The sequence below is a fragment of the Mangifera indica genome, chromosome 4 (assembly GCF_011075055.1).
Source record: "Mangifera indica cultivar Alphonso chromosome 4, CATAS_Mindica_2.1, whole genome shotgun sequence".
Lineage (NCBI taxonomy): Eukaryota > Viridiplantae > Streptophyta > Magnoliopsida > Sapindales > Anacardiaceae > Mangifera > Mangifera indica.
The window spans coordinates 17,555,094-17,577,246 of NC_058140.1; the positions used below are offsets into that span (position 1 = coordinate 17,555,094).

General features: G+C 34.3%; 3 protein-coding genes and 1 long non-coding RNA gene across 5 annotated transcripts; 3 read left to right on the top strand and 1 right to left on the bottom strand.

Annotated features, from left to right (window-relative positions):
- The first annotated feature begins 983 nt into the window (after positions 1–983).
- LOC123213337 (probable metal-nicotianamine transporter YSL7) lies at positions 984–4,152 on the top strand. The gene is made up of 6 exons (XM_044632754.1): positions 984–1,518; positions 1,778–1,941; positions 2,040–2,137; positions 2,214–2,348; positions 2,550–2,739; positions 2,856–4,152. Exons 1-6 carry the CDS (start codon positions 1,167–1,169, stop codon positions 3,972–3,974), a joined length of 2,058 nt encoding a protein of 685 aa, XP_044488689.1. The 5' UTR covers positions 984–1,166; the 3' UTR covers positions 3,975–4,152.
- A 748-nt stretch (positions 4,153–4,900) lies between these two features.
- On the top strand, positions 4,901–5,865 carry LOC123215115 (probable glutathione S-transferase). Its single transcript, XM_044635181.1, has 2 exons — positions 4,901–5,277; positions 5,364–5,865. Exons 1-2 carry the CDS (start codon positions 4,960–4,962, stop codon positions 5,706–5,708), a joined length of 663 nt encoding a protein of 220 aa, XP_044491116.1. The 5' UTR covers positions 4,901–4,959; the 3' UTR covers positions 5,709–5,865.
- A 139-nt stretch (positions 5,866–6,004) lies between these two features.
- On the bottom strand, positions 6,005–15,340 carry LOC123214716 (tetratricopeptide repeat protein 27 homolog). Of its 2 annotated transcripts, XM_044634674.1 has the most exons (20): positions 14,848–15,337; positions 14,618–14,765; positions 14,123–14,454; positions 13,742–13,823; positions 13,387–13,666; positions 12,811–12,869; positions 12,407–12,496; positions 10,876–10,967; positions 10,626–10,724; positions 10,430–10,507; positions 10,246–10,330; positions 10,102–10,160; positions 9,924–9,993; positions 9,706–9,797; positions 9,299–9,361; positions 9,073–9,139; positions 8,424–8,699; positions 7,605–7,721; positions 6,486–6,638; positions 6,005–6,334 (listed from the first exon to the last, which is right to left on the bottom strand). In XM_044634674.1, exons 1-20 carry the CDS (start codon positions 15,258–15,260, stop codon positions 6,239–6,241), a joined length of 2,751 nt encoding a protein of 916 aa, XP_044490609.1. In that variant the 5' UTR covers positions 15,261–15,337; the 3' UTR covers positions 6,005–6,238. The 2 variants fall into 2 exon arrangements, with proteins under 2 accessions (XP_044490609.1, XP_044490610.1); XM_044634675.1 differs by lacking the exon at positions 7,605–7,721 and having other exon boundaries at positions 14,848–15,340.
- A 4,025-nt stretch (positions 15,341–19,365) lies between these two features.
- On the top strand, positions 19,366–21,409 carry LOC123213181. The gene is made up of 2 exons (XR_006501653.1): positions 19,366–20,831; positions 20,991–21,409. It is a non-coding gene; the product is annotated as an uncharacterized LOC123213181 (long non-coding RNA).
- The last annotated feature ends 744 nt before the right edge of the window (positions 21,410–22,153 follow it).

A 22,153-nucleotide genomic window follows, 5' to 3' on the forward strand; every position in this document is an offset into this window, starting at 1 on the left:
TCGATTTAGTTTGGTTTAAATTTATTTAATTCATATTCGAATCAAACTCAGATCGAAAGATTTGACTCGTTTTTTAATTTGAGCTGAACTAGAGTTAAGAGATGCTCATCTCAGTTTGGCTCACATTCAATTCGAATTCAAAGCTCAAATCAGTAGTTTGAATTTGTGGCTCAATTCAGTTTTAATTCATCACTCAAATTAGTTTGGATTCAGTAGTTTGAATTGGTAATTCAAATTCGTGGTTCGAATAAGAAATTTTAAATATTATTTAGGTAAAATAACATCGTTTTTTCAATAAACTATGAACTCGAGCCATGAATCTAAGTCATATATTCAAACCATCAATTCGAATAATTAATTCAAATTGAACCGAACTATGAATTCAGATCATTGATTCGAGTTACAAAATAGAATAAATTCAAATCAAATCGAATTGAATTATTTTTTATCTTAATTGAACTTAAATCAAACTTAATTTTAATTTAATAAACTTGAATTAAATTCAAATCAAAAGATGTTCAAGCCTGGGGTTTACCCAATCCACCCCTTTTAAATGTGCACGGAAGCTCGGCTGAAATTTTGAAAATGACGGATAACGGATTGAAAATTTAATTTAATTTGATTTACATATGGGGTTTTTTTTTTTTTTTGTTTTTAATTTGCAATATGCTGGCTTGATCTGTTTAAATGGCAGGTTTTTGACAAATTTGGTACGTCCCTAAAAATATGGTTTTAGTATGAATTAAATTTATTATCCATTATAATATCAATTAATTCTGAAGAGTCCTATATTAACCGAATGTTTGAATAATAGAGTGAACAGGTGTCAACCTCAACTCAGCCGATTAATTCCTTAATTACTTATAATTACTACTTTAAACATGATTACTGTAATTTTTTTTGAACCTACAATTATTATTGTAATTTCACTGAACCTAAAACTGGGACTTTTGCTATCTCCATTAATTACATTCCCATTGGCAGCCTGTGCCAACCTATCACTGAAACAGTATCTCTTATTTTCAGCTGTATTGGAGAGAGTTACGTTTCAGGGTTGGGATAATACTCTTCAAAGTCCTCTGATCTCCAGGGACTTTTCCCACTTATATAAAAAGCCTGCAACTTCGTAACACAACCATCGATCAACGTCGAAGCCAGGAGGCACCATGGAGAGGAGAGACAGTGATCGTCGTGGTGGTGATGATGATGAAAAACTTATGATCGAAGATGTCTTCAAGGACACTATGGTGCCAACATGGCATCAACAAATAACGTTTAGGGCAATGGCGACGAGTCTTGTTTTGAGCGTTGTTTTCAACTTCATAGTCTGCAAACTTAATCTCACCACTGGTGTCATTCCCTCGTTTAATGTTTCTGCGGGTTTGTTGGGCTACGCTCTCGTGAAGACGTACACCACTTTTCTTGAAAAGTTTGGGATGTTGAAACACCCCTTTACCAGGCAAGAGAATACGGTCATCCAAACATGTATCGTTGCATCTTCTGGAATCGCCTTCAGCAGTATGTTTCTCAAATCTGATGATATTTTTTTTGTTATATTTCGTATGTTTTCACTGGTTTAGATCTCGTTATAATTTTTGGTCGTGGGTGGGATCAAGATCTATTTGCATGATCATAAAAATAATCTTAAATAGATCTATAATTAGAAGCAGGCTATGAGAGTCTCTTAATCTTTGTGGTCTAACGCTGGTTTTATTTTTTTAGTCAAGTATGTTCTTGTTTCGCTAATAATTGTTAAGTCATATTGAACAAATGAAAGGTGGAACCGCAAGTTATTTAATGGCAATGAGTCCAAGGGTAGCTGCTGAGGCAGATGGAGGGAACACCCCTGAAAATGTGAAGGCTCTCCATCTGGGTTGGATGGTTGCATTCCTCTTTGTTGTCAGCTTCGTCGGCCTGTTCAGTATTGTGCCTCTCAGAAAGGTTAGTAAACAACTAACTATTCTCTGCATGATTGTGATTATCTTCTCTTATTACAAGAAATAATCATTTTAATTCTCGACCGAATTGTAAATTTCCAGATGATGATTTTGAAGTACAAATTGACATACCCTAGTGGAACTGCAACTGCATACCTTATAAATAGTTTCCACACACCTAAAGGAGCACGGCTGGCCAAGTAATTACGATTTGTTACTGTAAATTGTTGTTGTTGTTATTCATGTTTAGTAAGTTAATCCATTTGGTCAATGCAGGAAACAAGTTGCTGTACTATTCAAGAGCTTCGGCTTCAGCTTTGTGTTTGCATTCTTCCAGTGGTTTTTCACTGGAGGTGATTCCTGTGGGTTCTCTAGTTTCCCTACATTTGGTTTACAAGCTTTTAAACAGAAGTAAGTACACTTCTGCCATGTGCATCACATTGTGTATATAATAATCTAATGTTTGCTAAAATCAATGAATTGTTCAAGTATTGAGTTGCAACGTTATGAAGGATCCATGTTTGATAAGCTTATGCAGACTGGAGTTGGCATTTCACTCATTTATATGCTTTTGCGGAATGATTATCTGATTCCATTAATAATGTCTTACAGGTTCTATTTTGATTTCTCATCAACTTATGTTGGTGTTGGAATGATTTGCCCTTACATTGTTAATATCTCATTGCTTTTGGGAGCTGTAGTCTCATGGGGAATCATGTGGCCCATCATTGAGACCAAGAAAGGTATCTGGTATAGTTCTGAGCTATCTGAAAGCAGTCTCCATGGCATTCAAGGATATAGGGTATATCTATAATATTTATATATTTATTTATTATATTCTACTATTTCTCTTTCACTAGTTTGTTAATCTAAATGTATGCAAGTTTAATCTGATTATTGATTTATTGTTATTAAAAGGTTTTTATTGCTATTGCCATGATGTTGGGCGATGGGCTTTACCATGTTGTTGTCATGCTAATCACTACCTTGCATAGTCTTCTCAAGCAGCACAATTCAAAGAAGAACGTTGTTGTTGCTACTTCTATTGAAGAGCAGAAAACTGAGATAGGAGAAGACTTTAATGAGAAGAGGCGAACTGAGTTTTTCTTGAAAGATCAAATCCCCAATTGGGCAGCTTGCAGTGGCTATGTTGTCCTTGCAGCCATAGCCATGATTTGTGTACCCCTCATCTTCCATCAACTGAAATGGTATCACATTCTTGTTAGCTTTTCATTTGCCCCTGTTTTGGCCTTCTGCAACGCCTACGGCTGTGGTCTTACCGACTGGTCTCTTGCCTCCAACTACGGCAAAATAGCCATCATCATTTTCAGCTCTTGGGTTGGTCTCCAAAACGGAGGAATTGTCGCTGGCCTTGCTGCCTGTGGTGTGATGATGAGCACTGTTTCCACTGCATCCGATTTGATGCAGGATTTCAAGACAGGATACCTCACCCTCTCATCTCCTCGAGCCATGTTCTTCAGCCAAGTTCTCGGCACAACAATGGGCTGCATTATTACCCCTCTGGTTTTTTGGTTCTTCTACAGAGCATACACCATAGGCGATCCAACGGGCCCTTATCCAGCTCCTTACGCACAACTCTATCGCGGCATTGCCATCCTTGGAGTAGACGGTGTCTCCTCCCTTCCCAAAAACTGCCTCGAACTTTCCATTGCGTTTTGCATTGCTGCCATTGCTGTAAACATAGTTAGCCAACTGCTGCAGAAGTATGAAACCAAGTACAGGGTTTACAGGTTTATTCCGAACCCAATGTGCATGGCCATCCCATTCTATCTTGGTGGTTACTTTGCCATAGACATGTGCATTGGCAGCTTGATTCTCTTCTTGTGGACGATGAAGAACAAACGAATGGCCGATGACTTTGCACCTGCAGTGGCATCAGGCCTCATCTGTGGTGAATCTTTGTGGGGGGTTCCGGCTGCTGTGCTCTCTCTAGCCAACCTCAATCCTCCTATTTGTATGAAGTTCCTTTCTGCCAGATCCAACGCCAGGGTTGACAGTTTTCTAAATGGGAACTAATGATTAATTAATCTCTCTTTGCTGCATATTATTATTGTGTATTTCAGTTCTGTTATATGGGTCAAAAACTGGATTTAGTGTGTGTTAATTTGCATATTATTAGCAATAGCTGACTGGTTCAAACAGGTCTAATGTTCAAGTTTGTTAATTATAATATTTATAAACGAAAATTCTCCTATGGTTCATTCATGTAAAGGTTATCCTCGCCATTCAGCTGCATGTGGTCATAAGTTTTCATGAATCCTGGAGCAATTTTTGCGGGGACTTTTGCACTGGGACTAGATCTGTGTCTTACTGATTGCAGGGCTGAGGAATGATTTTGGCTATCAGTTTTCCTCTCTAAAATATTGAAATAACTCTTTCTTATTGATTTGTTTAACCTTTATTTACCCTGAAGCCATGGATTTTATACATTTCTATCTTGGCCGGCCTTTTCGTCGCCGCACTTCTATCGTTGTACTGCTAGGATTATTCTTATCCAATTCAAATATTGAAACGGTATCAATGCCTCTTACATGATAAATTTAACAATCTTTAGATTTGATGTTGGGAAAATTGGGCATCATGCTTTTAATTATTCTGAGAAATTCCAGAAAAACTAAATCCTCAATATTTTTTGGTCATTTAGTTTTCAAGGAAAGAATTCTCAAGAATCCGGCAATGCCAGTTATAAACTCCAAGACAAACCTAGTCTCTAAGCATTTTTCGAAACTGTTAAAATTTGCACAACGTTTAAACTCGTATTATTAGCTTCATATGCTGTCTACAGTAACAGGGCCGGGGATTGATGCACACAAAGCTTCTTCCGAACAAACCGAGAACATTTCATTGGACTTTCATGCCAACCAAACGTTGGGAATTCCATGACCTAGATTACATCAAAACTTTTCCTTTATAAATACTAGAGAACCATGAACAAAAAGAAGTGGGGAGATCATACATTTCAATTATACATTTCTTATATAGTGTTTGCTAGTAAGTAAAGATGTCAAAGGGAGAGGTTCTTATTCTGGATTTTTGCTTTAGTCCATTCTGCATGAGAGTGAAAATAGCCCTGGGGGAGAAAGGAGTGGAATATGAAAGCAGGGAAGAGGATTTGTTTGGGGGGAAGAGTGAATTGTTGTTGAAATCAAACCCCATTCATCAGAAGGTGCCAGTGTTCTTGCACAATGGAAAACCCTTGTGTGAATCCACTACCATTGTTACATACATTGATGAGGTCTGGCCTTCACCACCACTTCTCCCAGCTTGTGCATACGACCGAGCTCAAGCCCGCTTCTGGGCTGATTTTATTGACAAAAAGGTCGGTTTCTCTTTCTGTCATTTTACAATGTTGTTTTGCTTATAATTCATGTCTCCTATATATATAATATTTGGCTTGGTAAATAGGTATTTGACGCAGTCGGCAACATTTGGAGAAGCCAAGGCACAGCTACAGAGAGTGCAAAGAATGAGTTCATAGAGATATTGAAGCAACTAGAGGGAGCCCTAGGGGAAAAGCATTACTTTGGTGGTGATTCTTTTGGTTTTGTTGACATTCTAGCAATCCCTCTAACCAGCTGGTTCTATGCTGCCGAGAAATTTGGAGGGTTTAAGGTTGAAGATGAGTGCCCAAAATTCTCAGCTTGGATGAAAAAGTGCATGCAAAAAGAAACTGTTGCCAAAGTTTATCCAGACCCAGAAAAGGTTTATGAATTTGTCGCCATGATGAGGAAAATGCAAGGAATTGAGTGAAGAGTAGATGGGTTATTCCTAAGTTTTTCCCTTCTTGTTCTTCCCCCCCAAATTGTTTGATTATGAATAATTAAATGGTTGGAAGTGTAGCAATCAATCAGTGTTTGATTATGAATAATTAAAGAAGGGAAAAATCAAATAAAACTGTCATTGGTCTTTCTGATCTTGAATTTGCACTGTATACACACACACACACACACACACACACACACGTCTAGGCAACAGACACAAAAATACTAATAGATTATAAATATATTAAAGAATTTTAAAATATGTCATTAAATCGCACCATGAGGTTGAAGCAGCATATTTCTGTGGAAGTAGATATAACTCAAGCCAGATATTTACATTGCCGTAGTAATCATAAAGTTACAATAACAATGACTAAAAATTTACTACCAAAAAAGGGAGAAGGAAGTACCTACACTGGTTATGCTTTCTTGTTATAACAGTATAAGTGTTGAAAAGGAACATAAGACACGCTACCATTAACTTTGTTTTCAAAATTTTAAACTATCACATCCGAAAACCTATGCAGGCACTGAATCAGAATGGAGTTTCATCTCTACTTCGTTGAAACAAGTTTGAACATCCTTAAATTCTTCCATGTCTGAAAATTCCCCTGCCTGTGAATCAGACAAAATATCTTTTGCTCAAACTTTGTGATTGAAGAAAGATGGATATTGGAAATGAAAGTTAGAACATCAGCTAAAATGTATTTAGAGCCAACCAGTAAAGAAAATAAAATTATCAAACCAAGAAAATATGAAGACTAACCTGTTTAAGTATGTTCTTCAGGTGCATCTCAGCTGTGAAGAGTTCACGACGGCTCCCTGTAGACGAAGATATTTCCATATACAAATTACAAAGTTCCAAGGAGGCATGTGCATACTGTTTAAACCGATCTCTGTCTTTCCACAAGTCAGATCCCTGAGAGTAAGAGTGAGGGAGAGAGATTAATGACAGAAATCAACAAGTATAATGCAGCCTATATCAGTTTCACCAACAGAATCTCCTCCATAGCAATGGCAGTTTGAGATAAGGTAAAGAACTTTGTAATATATGAAAAAGAAAAAATACATTAGAGTAAATGTTGAAAAGAAGTAGGTACAAAAAGTACTCCCAACTTCGTCCACTTATTGGGACAAGCTCAAGTTGAGACTAACAGTAAATCAAACTTGTAGAACTTACACGACTAGCTCCATCATGAACAAAGTAAAATTACCATGATCTTACTAACCTAAGCTAGATTGTTTCTTTGTCAGTAAGGATTTGTGAACAATAAATGTTATCAGGAGGAAAGCTAATCTTGAGAGACGATTGTCATGGTTTTCCAACAAGGGAGGTGCATTCGTAATTGTTTTTCAAATGTATTAACTTCAGATCACTTCATCAAAACAAAGGGGCATCTATAATATTAGCCTTCTATTTAGTTTCTTCAGAGATTTTATTATAAATTCTGGTATTCAAACAAAAGTCATAATTTGTGTTTTTTGTTCTAATAAATATATCTTAGAACAAGTGTCAAGTTCAAAACCAAACATACTGCTATGTCAAGTTCAAGGTGTCATCATGTTCTAACTACATTAAGCTTCCCATACTAGTGTCATTGTTCACTCATGCATGCTTTCTGAAGTGAAAAGGCACGTTATATAACTAAATCTACTGAACAAATCTTTGTACAAGAAGAAACTCCATAATGACAGACTATTGTAGGAGCATTATGCATTGCATGGAAGTATATTACAACTGTTATGTGATTTTTAAAAATGCAGAAAGATTGCATCCTTCAGCTGATTCTCCACAGTTAATGAAAACACACTCAGAAAGCACACAATTTCAGCACCACTTGAGATAAAGAAATTATTTATAAAATGACAAGAGCAATGGAGAAACCTGATATGATCTAACTTGCTTTAGGAGAGCTTCACAGCACATTGTGAGATTTCCTTTAATTTTGTGCCACTTTGCATATATGCCCCACACATCTGCCCTACTTTCACTTTTAACAATCTGTGCAAAAAAAAAAAAAAAGAAACACTCAACAGAGGCTACCAAAGGAGGGGCTAGTCTTGACTCACTCATATCCGTGCATTCTAGGAATGTTTCTAGAAGGTAAATCAGTCTAAAAGTTTTAACATTCAGCACAAAATTATCAACACAGCCAAATTCTTGCATTTACTGAAAGTAGTATCTCAAACACAGTATGTGGTAATGCAATGCCAAGATGCACAATTTTGGTGGAAATTTAGGCACTATATTATAAGGACTGGTCAATTCAAACAATAGGGAGCAGACATGGGTCATATTCCCAAACATGAAACTGCACCCAAGAAATAAAACAAAGTACATGAGAAAAGCTTAATGAGATGATCTCACCAAATCATCATGTTGACATAGTGATAGACTCCAATTAAAATTGACCACATAAGTGGTAATTTATAGAACCACCCATCATAAATGCATAAATCACAGTGGCGTTAATTGTTGAAAATGAAAACCACCAAATAGGTGGTTAACTATAATCAAATGGTCTCATCGTGTCAAAATGGTGATGTGGTGAACCACCCTATGTTGGGTATTTCTCATATGTGCATATATGTAAGATGTGTTTATGTATAACTATTCTGCTTGTGACGGTGCAAGGAGAGTAGGATTTCCCTTTGGTCAGGAGAAAAGACAAACAAAAAGATGATCACGGAAATATTTACATACCTGCTGTAGGATCTTTCCAAGGAACTCAATCAAGTGTTCAGTCTCCCGTGATGTTTTCTCAGTCGATTCCTCATATGATGATTCATTGACAGATTTCACAGTTGCATCTGAAGGACAAGCCTGATTGCAGTTATTATTTATATTGGCAGCTGTAAGAGACTTTGAATGTTTAATTGAAGCTCTATCCTCCAAATGTTGCATAATTTTCTCTAATAATTCAGCATCAATTCTTTTATAACTGGTCAAATTCAACACCATCTGTACAGCTTCTAGAGCCTGCAAAAATAAATTGAGTAAACAATAAAGCATAAAACATTGATAATCGAAGTGAAAAATTGTCTAGTACACTGATGTTACATGCATTATCATATCATATGATCACAGACATTAATAATATCCAAAAACATAGAGTGATAGTGAAGTGCAAATATCTATCAATGTGTCCACAATAAATTCCCAATGCAAAAATAACCATATCCATTCTATCATGAGACAATGTCTTTGCAGTTCTCATTTGATTTTTGCAATAAGAAAACCAAACCATCAAAGGGGGACTAAGTAAAAGATCTAATCCTGATCAAAAGAGCTTGGTTGATTTGCAGTGGTATTGTCTTAAGCATTTGAACATTAACTGCATATCCAAGCTTACCTGACTAAAATTGCCCACATCAAAAGCAACATGGCTGTAGTTTTCCCATAACTGCCAGCTGTTCCGTCTGTTAACAAATTAAGTTTTTGGTTATTACACATCCAGCTGTTTGCCACAACAGCAACAAATGATCTCTCAGTGTCAGTGTTTTGTGTTAGCACGTGTCTGGGTGCATTGTGTGTGACCAAAAAGTAAAGTTGCATTAATCAAAGGAAAAGGACAGAACTTGAACTTCAAGGCCTCCTTGAATGCAATGAAAGCTTCTTTGCTCTTCTTCTTAACCATATGCCTGCAAGATTTTGCACATCTTAAAAGACCTCTCTGGCTATTACAGACAATTATATTATTACATTAATGACAGTTATTTTTTATAAAATTTTTCATCAAACTAGTGGAAAAAAAACTTATTATCTTAACATCGGTGGCAAGAGTAAATATGTAAATATGCTGCTTCTGAGTATAAAATTTTACACAATATGATATACTATAAATGAAAAGAAAAGATAAATATAGCCCAATTAAAAAATACAAAAAGTCAAAGTTTCACCACTGTGAATATGGAAATTCATTTGCATGGCATTGCGATATATGGAGTCAAACGATGGTACAGCATGAAGAAAAAGAAAAACATACAAGCAAGCAATATTATTCCAAGCTTCCCCATTATCAGGATCAAGTTGAACAGCCCGAGTAAACCCATCCAAAGCCTTTTCAATATCCCGAGCCTGTAATCATCTTGACAAATAAGTTCCAAGAACTTGGGGAATAGTGCAAAAATCAAAACAGGCAAATATACTGATACAAGAATATGGTAATGAGCAAATCAACATGATACAGGTAACATATGTTACCTTTAATGCAGCAGCCCCAAGAGCAAACCATCCATCTGGATACAATGAATTCAATGCCATAGCAGACTCCCTAAGATATAAACAAGTATAATTTGTGGCTCAGTCATATCAATTATCAAAACACAGAGAATATTAGATATATTTCATAAAAGAAATGTGAGCGTTAAAGTAAACATACCAAAGGCTTTTAGATTTCTCATAGTCCCCTCTATTGTAAGCACTACGAGCAAGAGAACGCTGATGCATACGAAGATGCATTAATGACAGAAGACCAACACAAAATCACTGTATAAACCCATTTAATCCAAGCAATGGACCTTACCATAGCTCGAGCTGACTTATTGTTTGAAACTTCCAGAGCTTTTTCATAGCAGGCATCATTATTTGTAACATCACCTAATGAACACCTAGAATAAGTGCATGCAAATTCAGCAAACCATGATAAAACTACAATGAGAGAAATAATTAAGAAATGGAAGACCAATGGAAAAGGCTAAATAACAGACCATAATCGAGGGTCATTGGGCCTTTCCAATAGTCGTGCCTTTATGAGTTCAACAGCTGCTGCTTTCTTTCCCAATAGGCTGTTTTGATATCATACACCAAAGAAACTCTCATTAGCAACAGCAGACAAAAATGAAAGGCAAAAATGATAACACATGGAGAATTTGACTGCATTAATGGCTGTCAATGACATCATACCAGTTGCAGTATATCAGATTATCCCATAACTCTAAATCCTCAAAAATTCTGATAGCCTCTCCAATCAAACCACAGCTTACTAAAAGTTCAGCATATTCCCTAAAATTAAAGAAACATGAAAATGAATGAATAACAAAGCAATTAAAATATTCCAGAAACAGTGTAATACTAATACAAGACAAGTGGCTGGCACAGTGAGAAAATATTAAATATCAGTGGCCATTCAGAGAGAGAGAAGAAATAGTTTTACTTTCGCAGTGCAGGAATAGTAGGAATATAAGCCACATAACAAAAGGGAACTCTCTGTGCCACTCCAGGAGTAGACTTATAAACGCCCTCAACCTAAAATGAAATAAAATAAATTAGTGAGATAGACAGAAAGACAATCACTTGTATAAGTTTATAAAAATTCTGAATAAACTGGAACCAAGAAAAATTACAAGTGAATTTTATCAAACATGGTATCACTTTACGAAGTAAAAGCCCAGAGCAGCAAGTTGTGCTCAATCATTTGGAGATGTAAATATGAAAAATAATTGCATATCTAAAAATGGAAGAAAAAATTATATCAAATAGCAGCCAACCAAGTGAAATATTTTTGAGCCCAACAACATATTAACTGGATAAAGACTGGAATCTTTCCCATGTATAGGCTTCAGCCAATTTTTTCTAGTAAGATTGAGATTATGAGGTCCAAGCAAATATAAACACACTCATTGTCATGCCAAGTTGTTCACTTAAAATTCAATTAATTTGTAACATATGTTGAAAGAGATGCCTCGGTAACATCAATTGAATGAAAAAGTAGAAGGCTACTCCTTTGAGGAGCTTCAATTTAGCAAGACTTGCTACCATTGCATGGTCAACATAAACCACTTCCACAGAGACAGAAAACGAAGCAGCCAAAGTCAAGCAAAAATCCAGGAAATCTCACCACAAAAAATAGAGGAATGACATCTGTGATTGATTACCACAAGTCTAAAATATTTTTTGATGATCTCATGCATTTGAAAGGCATGGAACCTTACCAAAAACAAACTACAGAACTCAAGCTGTACAGTTGCTTCAAGAACATCTCAAGGTTTCTCTCAACCACCAAAATAAACATAAAGATAAAAAATCACAATAACATAATCTATAGATATACAATAAGGCTCAAAGATAACATAAATAAAAAATAACTACACATGCACAAAACATTACAGAGCTAAAATTAGGTTGGATACAATCAATAAACATCTTACATCAAGTTTGATTTCATTCTTATAAAGATTGTTAGGAAAGATTTAAGCCCAAGTCAGACTGTAAACAATCAATAACCACCTTAGAACAAGTTTGATAGCTATCCCAAGAAGCTTGTCATGAACGACTTTAGAGAGACATCCTTCACAAGGTATCACCCACTCACACATAAAAAATAAAAATAAAAAGTCATCTTTCCTTCTAGATAGCCTATAAAAAAAAACTTTACTGCTTGATATATAGTTTTTGTCCCCTTCTTAGGGGTGAACTGCCTACTTCAGTGGATACTTAATCCACTGGTGTATTTCTCTTTTTATCTCGTTTATACAATCCTTTACTGTTTTCATTAAAATAAAGAGAGAAAGAGAGAGATAAAAATAAAATAAAACTTGGGCAGGAAGAGTACCAAATTTCAGGTCCACAAGAACCGGAGATGGGAAATATGATGACCCAAGATAGAACAATTCACATCAGCAAACAGAAGGCAAAATCCTAATTAATTAAGTATACAAAGAACAGAAAAGCAATAGATTTCTTACCAATGTATCCATCATCTCTAAAGCACGCCCCTTTGTACGACTACGAGTTGACTCCCATCGAACTCGTAAGAGATCACAGAAACAATGTAGCTGGTAGAGGGTAAAATCATGCACAACTTAGAAGTCATAGAAATACAATATTACCATTAGAAACTCTTTGGTATATCAAAAAGCAGAAGCATCACAAGAGATGACAACCAAAAAGAAAATTAGAAAATAAAAAAATGACAAATAGATAGTACAAAAAGTATCTATAGCATGGCAGTGAAATAATCTTTCACTGCTGAGGCCATGAAGTCTTAGATGATCTCATTTATATAGTTTACATAAGTGAAACATAGCTTTTACCTTTGCCACTTTATCTATATACAAAAAGTCCCATGCTTAAAGTTAAATCTACTTACAATAAAGTATGATGACTTTTGTGAACCAATAGCCTCAATGTATGGAGCCATATCCCATCCTGAAACAAAAATTAGCTGTAAGTCAGCAAATGACCAACTGAAAATTTTACACCTTCATCCGAAGACCACACCAGCAATGAAAGAAATTCATAGATAGGATTTTCACACAAAATTAAACAGTCTGTTTTTCATTGTTTCCATGTAATATTTCATCCATACTAGATCTAAAAATTAAGAAGAGGAAACTGTATAAATCAAGAAGATTTATTTTTCTAGCATTAGTTAATATTTAAAGAGAAAATAAGTAACAAACAATTTTACAGTCAACAGAAGCAAAGAATTATTGTAAGCGTCAACATGTGATCTACAGCACACAAGCAAGAGAATTACTAATAATGTCAATGTATCATCTACAATGCAATCTTTTATCATTAATTTATAGAACAACAAGCACACTGTTTGAAATGAATTTCAAAATGCATTCTCAAATATTTTCAAGATGCAAACTAAGAACCAAAAATTTTAAATTCATAACATCAAAAATTTGAGCTTTACGATACAACCAAACATTCTTACTTTGCATTTCATCATGCCTAGAGCTCTTCTCTATAAGAAGGCATTGTGACAAGATCACTGCCTGTTGGATTGGCTTCAAATCAATTGATGAAGCCCCATGCGGTGCTCCAGTTTCAGAGTCATTGCCATTCTCCAACAACTTTGGGGTCATAAGAATATCAGAAGTATCAGCAACACTAGAAACATGTGCTTGGATGCCTGAAGCAGATGAAGGGCAGGCATAAGTATTGTCTGATGAGCTCATATTTGCAACAAGTACCATTTGTGCCTTTGGTTCTACCTATATCCAAGAACAATCCCAAAGCTAAGAAGAAAGAGCACCAAAAAATCACAAGTAATAGACCGTTATCATTACCTGATGTATTGTACGGAAACCAAGAGCCCCAGTAACAGAAAGCTGAAGACCAGCTGCAACTTCAGCAGATTCAAAATGTCGCCTGATACCATAAAAGCACTTCATTAAACAGCTATAACCTCAAAGATTAAAATTTTAACAAAGCAAATATATCAATGTTGATAATTGATTCCAAAAACACTTTAACAAAAGCCACAAGTGCAGCCAGCACAAAATAATTTCTGATATGAAAACATAAATACAAGGAAAGAAAAGATTTCATGAAGTTTAAACATTAAAAATTCAATCTAAATCTCACCATTAAACACGCATTCAAGGGTAAAAAAATTATGTGGCCACAACTAGGCCCGTTAAATGTAAAATTTTCCCAAGAGAATTCACCTGCAAGAATCAACCCTTCCATAAATGTGCTCTAAGACTCCTGCCTCTAAATGGACCATAGACACTATATGTGATGGCTCTATATCTTGCAGCTGAATACCCCAATAAGTTGTAACATCTTCCAAAGTGCCAAAATGAAGTAAAGTTTCACCCATAAAAACTTTCAATAGATCAAACAAAGAAGACGAGCGCTCATCCAAAATCCTCTGGTGGATAAGTAGGACTCTGGTACACCACCACGAAATGCTTCTAAGGCCATACACAGACGACAAGCTTGATTCAAATAGAAAATCTTTTGTCTTCAGAAGCAACAATTTCGCAAAAACTATATACTACAACAAAATAAAACAAGAAAAAAGTACAATGTAAAACAAGTAAAGGAAACAAAAAAGAGCAACCAAAATTAAGAAAAACACCTACTACCATCATCCAATCAATAAAGTGCACTTTCAAACTTTGAAACATAAACTGCTTTTGGAGATTTTAAATGAATACCTGAAGATAAGAGAACTTCCCAATCAAGTCAGAGCCAGCAGACATGAGCTGATTACGCGCCCAATTCTCCCACTCCACTAGTTCACTGCCTTCCAAATCCAAAATTTTAAAAGGCAAACAACGCTCCGAAAATTTCTCAACAAAAGGCCTATACAATTCATAATAGTAATTACTGAACAGTTACATTAATCACCGTTATTAATTATCATCCATGACCTCAAACAACTCACCCTGTCAAGTTACACTGAGTGAACCAAAAAAGAGCGGCAATAGCCAGACACATAACCAGAATCACTCTACAAGCTTTGTCTGCGTCATTTTCTGAACCATCCACAATAAACGCCTCGACACGGCCGAGCAACTCGGAGTAAACCGAGTCGGCGCACTCGGAAGAGTCGACGACGTCGAACTCTTGTGATCCGAGAACGAGACGAGCTGCGTCCGACGAGAGGGCGTGGAGATAGTTTCCGGATTCGATGGAATTAAGGATGTCATTGATAAACGAGTGGAAATGAGAAGAAGATGGACTAAGGTTGCTCGGGGGCTGTGATTTGATAGGAGCATCGGACGATGGAGCAGCTAGGGTGCAGCGGAGGAGCCGGAGCTCATAGCGGCGGAAGAATTCCACATCGGGTTCGGCCATGAAGATACTGGAAAGAGAGGTTTTGGGTTTTAGCAGTTTTGGTTCAAATTTTTTTTTAAATGATCACAAAAACTCGTCAATGGGAAGAAAAGCCAGTAACGTCAATGTTTTCCGTTAAGTTAAACAGTTGAGGGTGATATGGAATTTAGATGAATAATTTAATCGTGGAGTAGGATTTTATTATTTTTTCTATTTTTCATTCTATCCATTAAGCCTGTGCATAAAATAGTTCGGAGTGTAAGATCAGACTAAACGGTTTAAAATTGGTCAAAGGACTTATTCCCCACCCCAACCCACCCAAAAGTATCCTATGAAGGTTGGATTTGAACTGAACCTATTCGAGCTTAAACTATTCACCAAATTTGTCAATTAAAACTTTTAATATAAAATGATATTGTTTCGACTAATATATATTAAAACGACGTCGTTTTAATTACAAAATAGTTAAAAATTCGAACTCAAAATGAGTCGAACCGAATTTGAGCCGAGTTTGAGTAGAGCTTCCACGAGCTCGAGCTTGAGCTTGGCTCGGCTCGAATCTAGCCCTGTATACTATTTTCCCAAGTTTCTCCTATTCAATTTTAAAAATCTCAAACACCTATTTATGAGTGATTAAAATTAACGGTAGTAAAAACAAAATTGTTATTTTATTTATAATATTAAAAATAAATTAAAATATAATTTCTTTTTCTTCCCCTAAATTTTAAAAACTAAAAGTTTTTCTCTAATTGAAGTTTTAAAAAATGACAGTTTTACTCTAGGGTTTAGTTTCTATATTTTCGATGTCAAATTCGACGTCATTACTGGCAGTCTCTCCCTCTCGAAGCTTTCTCTCCCTCTGGCAGTCTCCCTTGACCTATTTGGATGTCTGATCGAGATCGAATGAGGCTTAAAAGACGAAGAGCTTTGTCGGGGAAGATGAAGCTTTTTGTCTCCTGTCGTTTCCCAAGTTTCATTCGACGTCGATCGAGTATTCAAATGGATAGTAAGAGACTATCGGAGGGAGAGAAAACTTTGAGAGGAATAGACCGTCGACAATGGCATCAGAGATCTGGAAACTAAACTCTAGGGAGAAACTATCATTTTTCAAAACTTAGATTAAAGAAAAATTTTAATTTTTAAAGTTTGGAGGAGAAAAAAAATAAAATTTTAAGAAGTTAGAGTTCCGTTAATTCAACTACTCATGAGTGGGTATTTAGAATTTTTAAAGTTAAAAAGAAAAAACTTGAAAAATCAACATACTTTGGATGGAAAATGTCATTTGGCCTTTAAAATTTACGGTTTTATTTTAAAAATAAATTGATTTAAGTTAGAAAAAAATTAAAAATTGATAATTTAATACTCATTATTATTCTTCAGCAATATATATTTTTAATTTATCTGTATAATATTTGTTTAAAAACATATAAACTATAGGCCAAATGACATATTCCCTCCAAAGAATGCTAATTTCTTAAGTTTCTCTCCGTTAACTTTAAAAATCTTATTTATCTACCCATAGGTAGTTAAAATTAATTAAGTTTGTTAGTTATATCATTTTATCCTCTTAAATCTTAAAAACTAATAATTTTCCTCCAACTCAAGTTTTAAAAAACTATATTTTTCTCCTAGGGTTTTTAAACTTTCAGATTAAATTTTTTAGTGACTACTAACGATCTCCAGATAATATCTTTTTCTCTCCGATGTTTTCTCTGGAAGGAGCACTACCGAAAAGAGGAGATGTTAGAGAGGAAGAGAAGTCACCGAAAAATTCAATCCAAAAGTTTAGAAACCTGAGAGAAAAATATTGTTTTTGAAAATTTGGGTTGAAAAAAATTGTTAGTTTTAAGATTTGAGGGGAAAAATAAAATCAAATTTAAGTTTATTTTTAATATTACAGATAAAATAACAATTTTATCTTTGAAATCGATAATTTTAACTGTTCATAGGTGGGTAAATAAAATTTTCGAAATTAACTAAAAAAAATTGAGAAATCAGCATATTTTAGGTGGGAAATAGTCCTTTGGCCTTAACTATATTGAAAATTAACATATATCAAACTTCAAAATACCAGTAAACGAAAACAGTGAGATAAACAAGGAACAAGAAGGGTAAGAGAGTTAAGATTTTGATAGCCAATAAATGATTAACAATCAAATCTAGAAACAAACCGCTTTCGTAAACTCAAATATAAATTACTCTAAAGGTGTGCACGATCAAGTTTTCTCTGTTTTAGTAAAACATTGAAGCAAAAATAAAAAAACGGTTTGACTAAATCTCAAACCAAACAAAACTATTTTATATTTCAAATGAAACTAAAAATTATGATTTAGTTCAAATTGATTAATGATTTAAATTTATAAAAATAAATTATAATATTTAAATCAAACCAAACCATTTTTAATTTCTTTTTAAGTTAAACAAATCTATTTTTTAACCCAAACTAAATTAAATTGTAAATTTAAATAATTTGATCTAGATTTATGATTTGAATCTTTTTATCGTACTCCTAAATCACCTAACCCAAGAAAATAATAATAAGAACAAAATGTAACCACTCAAAAAAGAAAAAAAAAAGAATATTATCTTATTAAAAGATCTAAGAAAAAAGGCCAAATGACTCATTCCCATCCAAAATATTTTGTTTTCTCGAGTTTTTTTCATTTAAGTTTAAAAATCTTAAACATCTACTCATGGACAGTTAAAGTTAATAGAAGTCTAACCTTTTAAAATTGAATTTCCGTTTCTCCCTAAACCTAAAAACTAAAATTTTTCTCATAGGCCAAGTTTTAATAAATGATTTTCCCCTCCTATGGTTTAGTTTTCAATCTCTAATGTCGAATTCGATGTCATTGCTAGTGACAAAGAGTCATCGACATATCATCATGTTCCGACGATCTCTCTCCCTCTTTTGAAATTCTGACAGTCGAATATCTTGTTTGGGAAGACGAAGACGATTGTCTTCCCAAACAAAAATAAGATATTTGTCAATCGATGTTTCAAAGAAGGGAAAAGAGACTGTCGAAACATAATAATATGTCAATGACTCTTTATTGTTGACGATGAGACCGAATTTGACATTGAAGATTGAAAACTAAACCCTAAGGGGGAAAATGTCATTTTTTAAAAGTTGGCCTAGGGGGAACACTTTTAGTTTTTATGGTTTAAGGAGAAAAAAAGATTAAATTTTAATTTATTTTTAATATTAAAGATAAAATAATGATTTTACTCTTGAAACTAATAGACTTAACCCCCTATGAGTGGGTGTTTATAGTTAAGGGGTGGGTTTTTAGGAAAACATGATACTTTGGGTGGAAATAAATCCTTTGGCCAAGAAAAAAAAATCTTATAACAACAATCATGAAATTGTAAGAAGTAACGTATATATATATATATATATATATATATATATATATATATATATATATATATAAATAATGTGTCATCACGTGATACATTATCTTTAATTTAGAATTATTCAACCACATGATTTAACTTTATATATGTATTTAATCATATATTAAAATTATTATATATATATAATTTTATTGAAAATATAAATACTCACAAAAGTACTCAATCCACCCACAAAAAAACATTTACATGGAAGTAGGATTAGTAGAGATCGAAAAAACTTGCAATCTGTACCCATTTTTCTACTGCCAAGTTTACTTACCCTTTAGCTCCATCTATGCATTTGCTTAGTAAAATAATTATTAGCTAAACTTTTATAACATAGGTGCAACCATATTAATACTAATGCATCAAAGTCTATCAAAAATTTGAAGTTAAACATGTTTGAGCAAGAGCAATATTAGAATGGAAAATTCTCGTATTACACCCCTCTTTTAAGGTCAATAAAAAAAAAAGAGAACTCTCCTGATACATAAATACTTCTTCAAAAAAAATCATAATTCTATTTTTTTTTTAAATCTTGGGATCTAACTTATGTTTATTCATAATAGACTTACTTAATCCTAATAATATTGAAGATAATATAATAACTTAATCAATTAAGAACACATCAAGAATATCAAACTTGGATTGGATAAAAATGATCAAATTTAATATTGATTTACAATTATATACATATATCTAAGGGTGCCACGTGTAGAAATAAAAATGATAAATCAATTATTGGCGCCCGGCCCAAGCACACACGCAATAGAGAGGGAATGGGCGAATCATCAGCGCGTAATATGGCGCGCAGACCGGAGGAAGATCGGAAAATGGTTCATCTTCATCGGAAACCAACAAAATAATCTCCATTCCACCTTGCCACGTATGCTTTTTGGCACCAGAATTCCCCTTACCACGTGTCCATACACTATTGGATAATTGCACGTGTGTGTAACCGCACTGGAAGTGGAAGGAATCACCACTACTTTTGAGTCAGTAAAAAGTCTGTGCACCAACAAACCCACCCACTCACACCATCCTTTTATGATTTTATCTCGTTTGTTTGTTACTTTGTCATCTTCCTCTCTCGCCTCTTTCATTTTGTTCATCCTACCTACGTACTATTTGCCTTCACTGTCTTTTAAAAGATCTCTTCGAATTCTCTGAATTGGAGAAGACAGATAGGGTTTCGACTTTGGAGGATGAAGCTGGAGATAAAAGCTGACGAAGATGATGATAGCTAGGGCTTCGAATTCCTTTTTGGCGCGTCGTTTTGAGTTGAAGAAGAGGAGGAGATGAAAATTAAGGTCGTTGCATGCTTTTCCACGGCTTTCTTGAACTTGGTACTTATGACTGTATCTGTTTTCTTAACTAGATAATTCAATAACATACAAATCTCAGTAGTCAGTGCGAAGCTCAAGAAAGCCGTGGGAAAACATGAAAGGATTTTGTTGTAATTGTATTTTTTGTTAATTTTATATGGCCTTCTTCACGAGGTAAGGTAAGTTTCACACACTGCTCATCTTCATCTTTTCTCACTGATCTCTAAACCTAGGGATATATATACAACGTCATTCTTTCCATTTTTACACAGATCTGGCCTTGGAAATGCAATTTATTGAGCACTTATAATTGTGGAAATATGGAGATGATTTTCATCTTGATTGTGGTGGATTTATATTATGATGTACAGTTATCAAATTTCTACTATTAGTTACGGAAAATCCATGGTGGTTTCACAGAAATCAAATATTCTGTCCATGGATTCAGCTTCATCTCAATGATCTGATGACATTTTGCTTTGTGATTCACATTTTTTTTTTTTTTGCACTGGTTTACTTTTTACTTCTCCATAGACCATCTCCATACATGTGAATTTTCGAGAAGGTTTTGCTTGTTCATACACCCATATATAGCAGTTCTTCTCAATTCTAGCTCAAAACAACAGGTTTTTTCTTTCATCCTCAGTACTCCATGAAACTTAAAAAGTCTAGAGCTATGCATTTAATTGAGAGAACATACTGTTGGTTGGGCACATGTGGTGTTACCACTGCGGAATTAAAAATCTTTTTGTTTGATTTTGGGGCAAAATAATGAATAATGTTGTTTCTTTTTGTTGGCGGGACAAGGTGGGAGGGTGAAAATCTAATGGTGGACCCTAAATTGTCTGTCCATGAACGGCCAAATTGTCAGGTTTTGCCGGTTTTCTTTTCAGTAATTTGTAAGGCAGAAGAATGAGTTTAAGAGATTATGTTTAAAGAGTTAGATGACAAGATATTCTAATTTTCAGCTCTCTTCTTTTTCTGCACTTTTATTGGACCACCATGCCAATTCCGTCACTCATAATTGCAGAAAAGTTCTTCTGATGGTACCTGTTTTCCATAGTTAATCTTCAGTTTCAATACTTCGACTTGGATGGAGGGAGGAGATTATCAGGTCTGAAGGCTTCAAAGGGCTTTGATATACTGAGAGAAGCTTTCTTGCTTGGATATGGAATTTAACTAAATTGCAGTCTTTGATTCTTTTCCGTATTAATTATCAGGTCTTAAAGCTTCTGTTTTTAATTTTTATACTATTTTACAAATAAAATGGAAGATATATATATGTGCATATAAGACGTCAAATTGTTTGTATGGTGTTGTGATTTGTTGTGTAAGCATAACAAAAGAAATGGGTGATAGAAATGTAAAAGATTAATATATAAAAACTAATTCAATTTTTCAAAGCTTGCGAACCCCATTCAAATGAAGGAGGGGTGGGCAATATACATATTTTAAACACCCTCTTTTAATTTGGTTTGACATATAATTCTTTTAGAGAATTTATTCCCCTTGATGAACGATATCAGTCTTTGTAATAAGATTATATGAATTAATTTGGTTACTTGTTATACACATGTTATATACTACCTATTTATACATTGATGTCGAAAATATTTCAGTAGTTAAAATTGCAAAGTTGTTACCAAATTATATTTGTTTAATATAAATCTTTTGAATCTATTTTTATTCATGAGTATACAAAAATTCAATGAAGTATGTTTGGTTGTGTCTCACTTAATGTTTCCTTCTCTAATTTACGCAATACAAGTTGTATTCTTATAATATGAAAGAGATGTATGTTATAAAAAGAAGATCATATGTATTCTAAATATATTAGATGATAGTTTGTTCTCAATTTGCTTTATGAAATGTTAGTGACATATTGGTTACCTTACCTTATCACCCAGTTAATTTTTTACATGCCTTATTGTTCATTTTTATCACTTAGCTTGCATAACTTTTCACACAAATCTTTCCATCTAGGACAGCATCTCTCAACTTGCTTTGGATTACATATTATGCCAAAAACGTACTTCACATTATTTATCCATCTGTGAAAGCATTATAACACTTTTTCTGAATTATTTCCTTCACCACTATGTTGATTGAATTAGGTTGAGGCAGAGTTTTAACACCTTGGTTATGTGAGCAAAATTATGACATGCGATTTTTCTTAGTAATTCTTCTTGCACA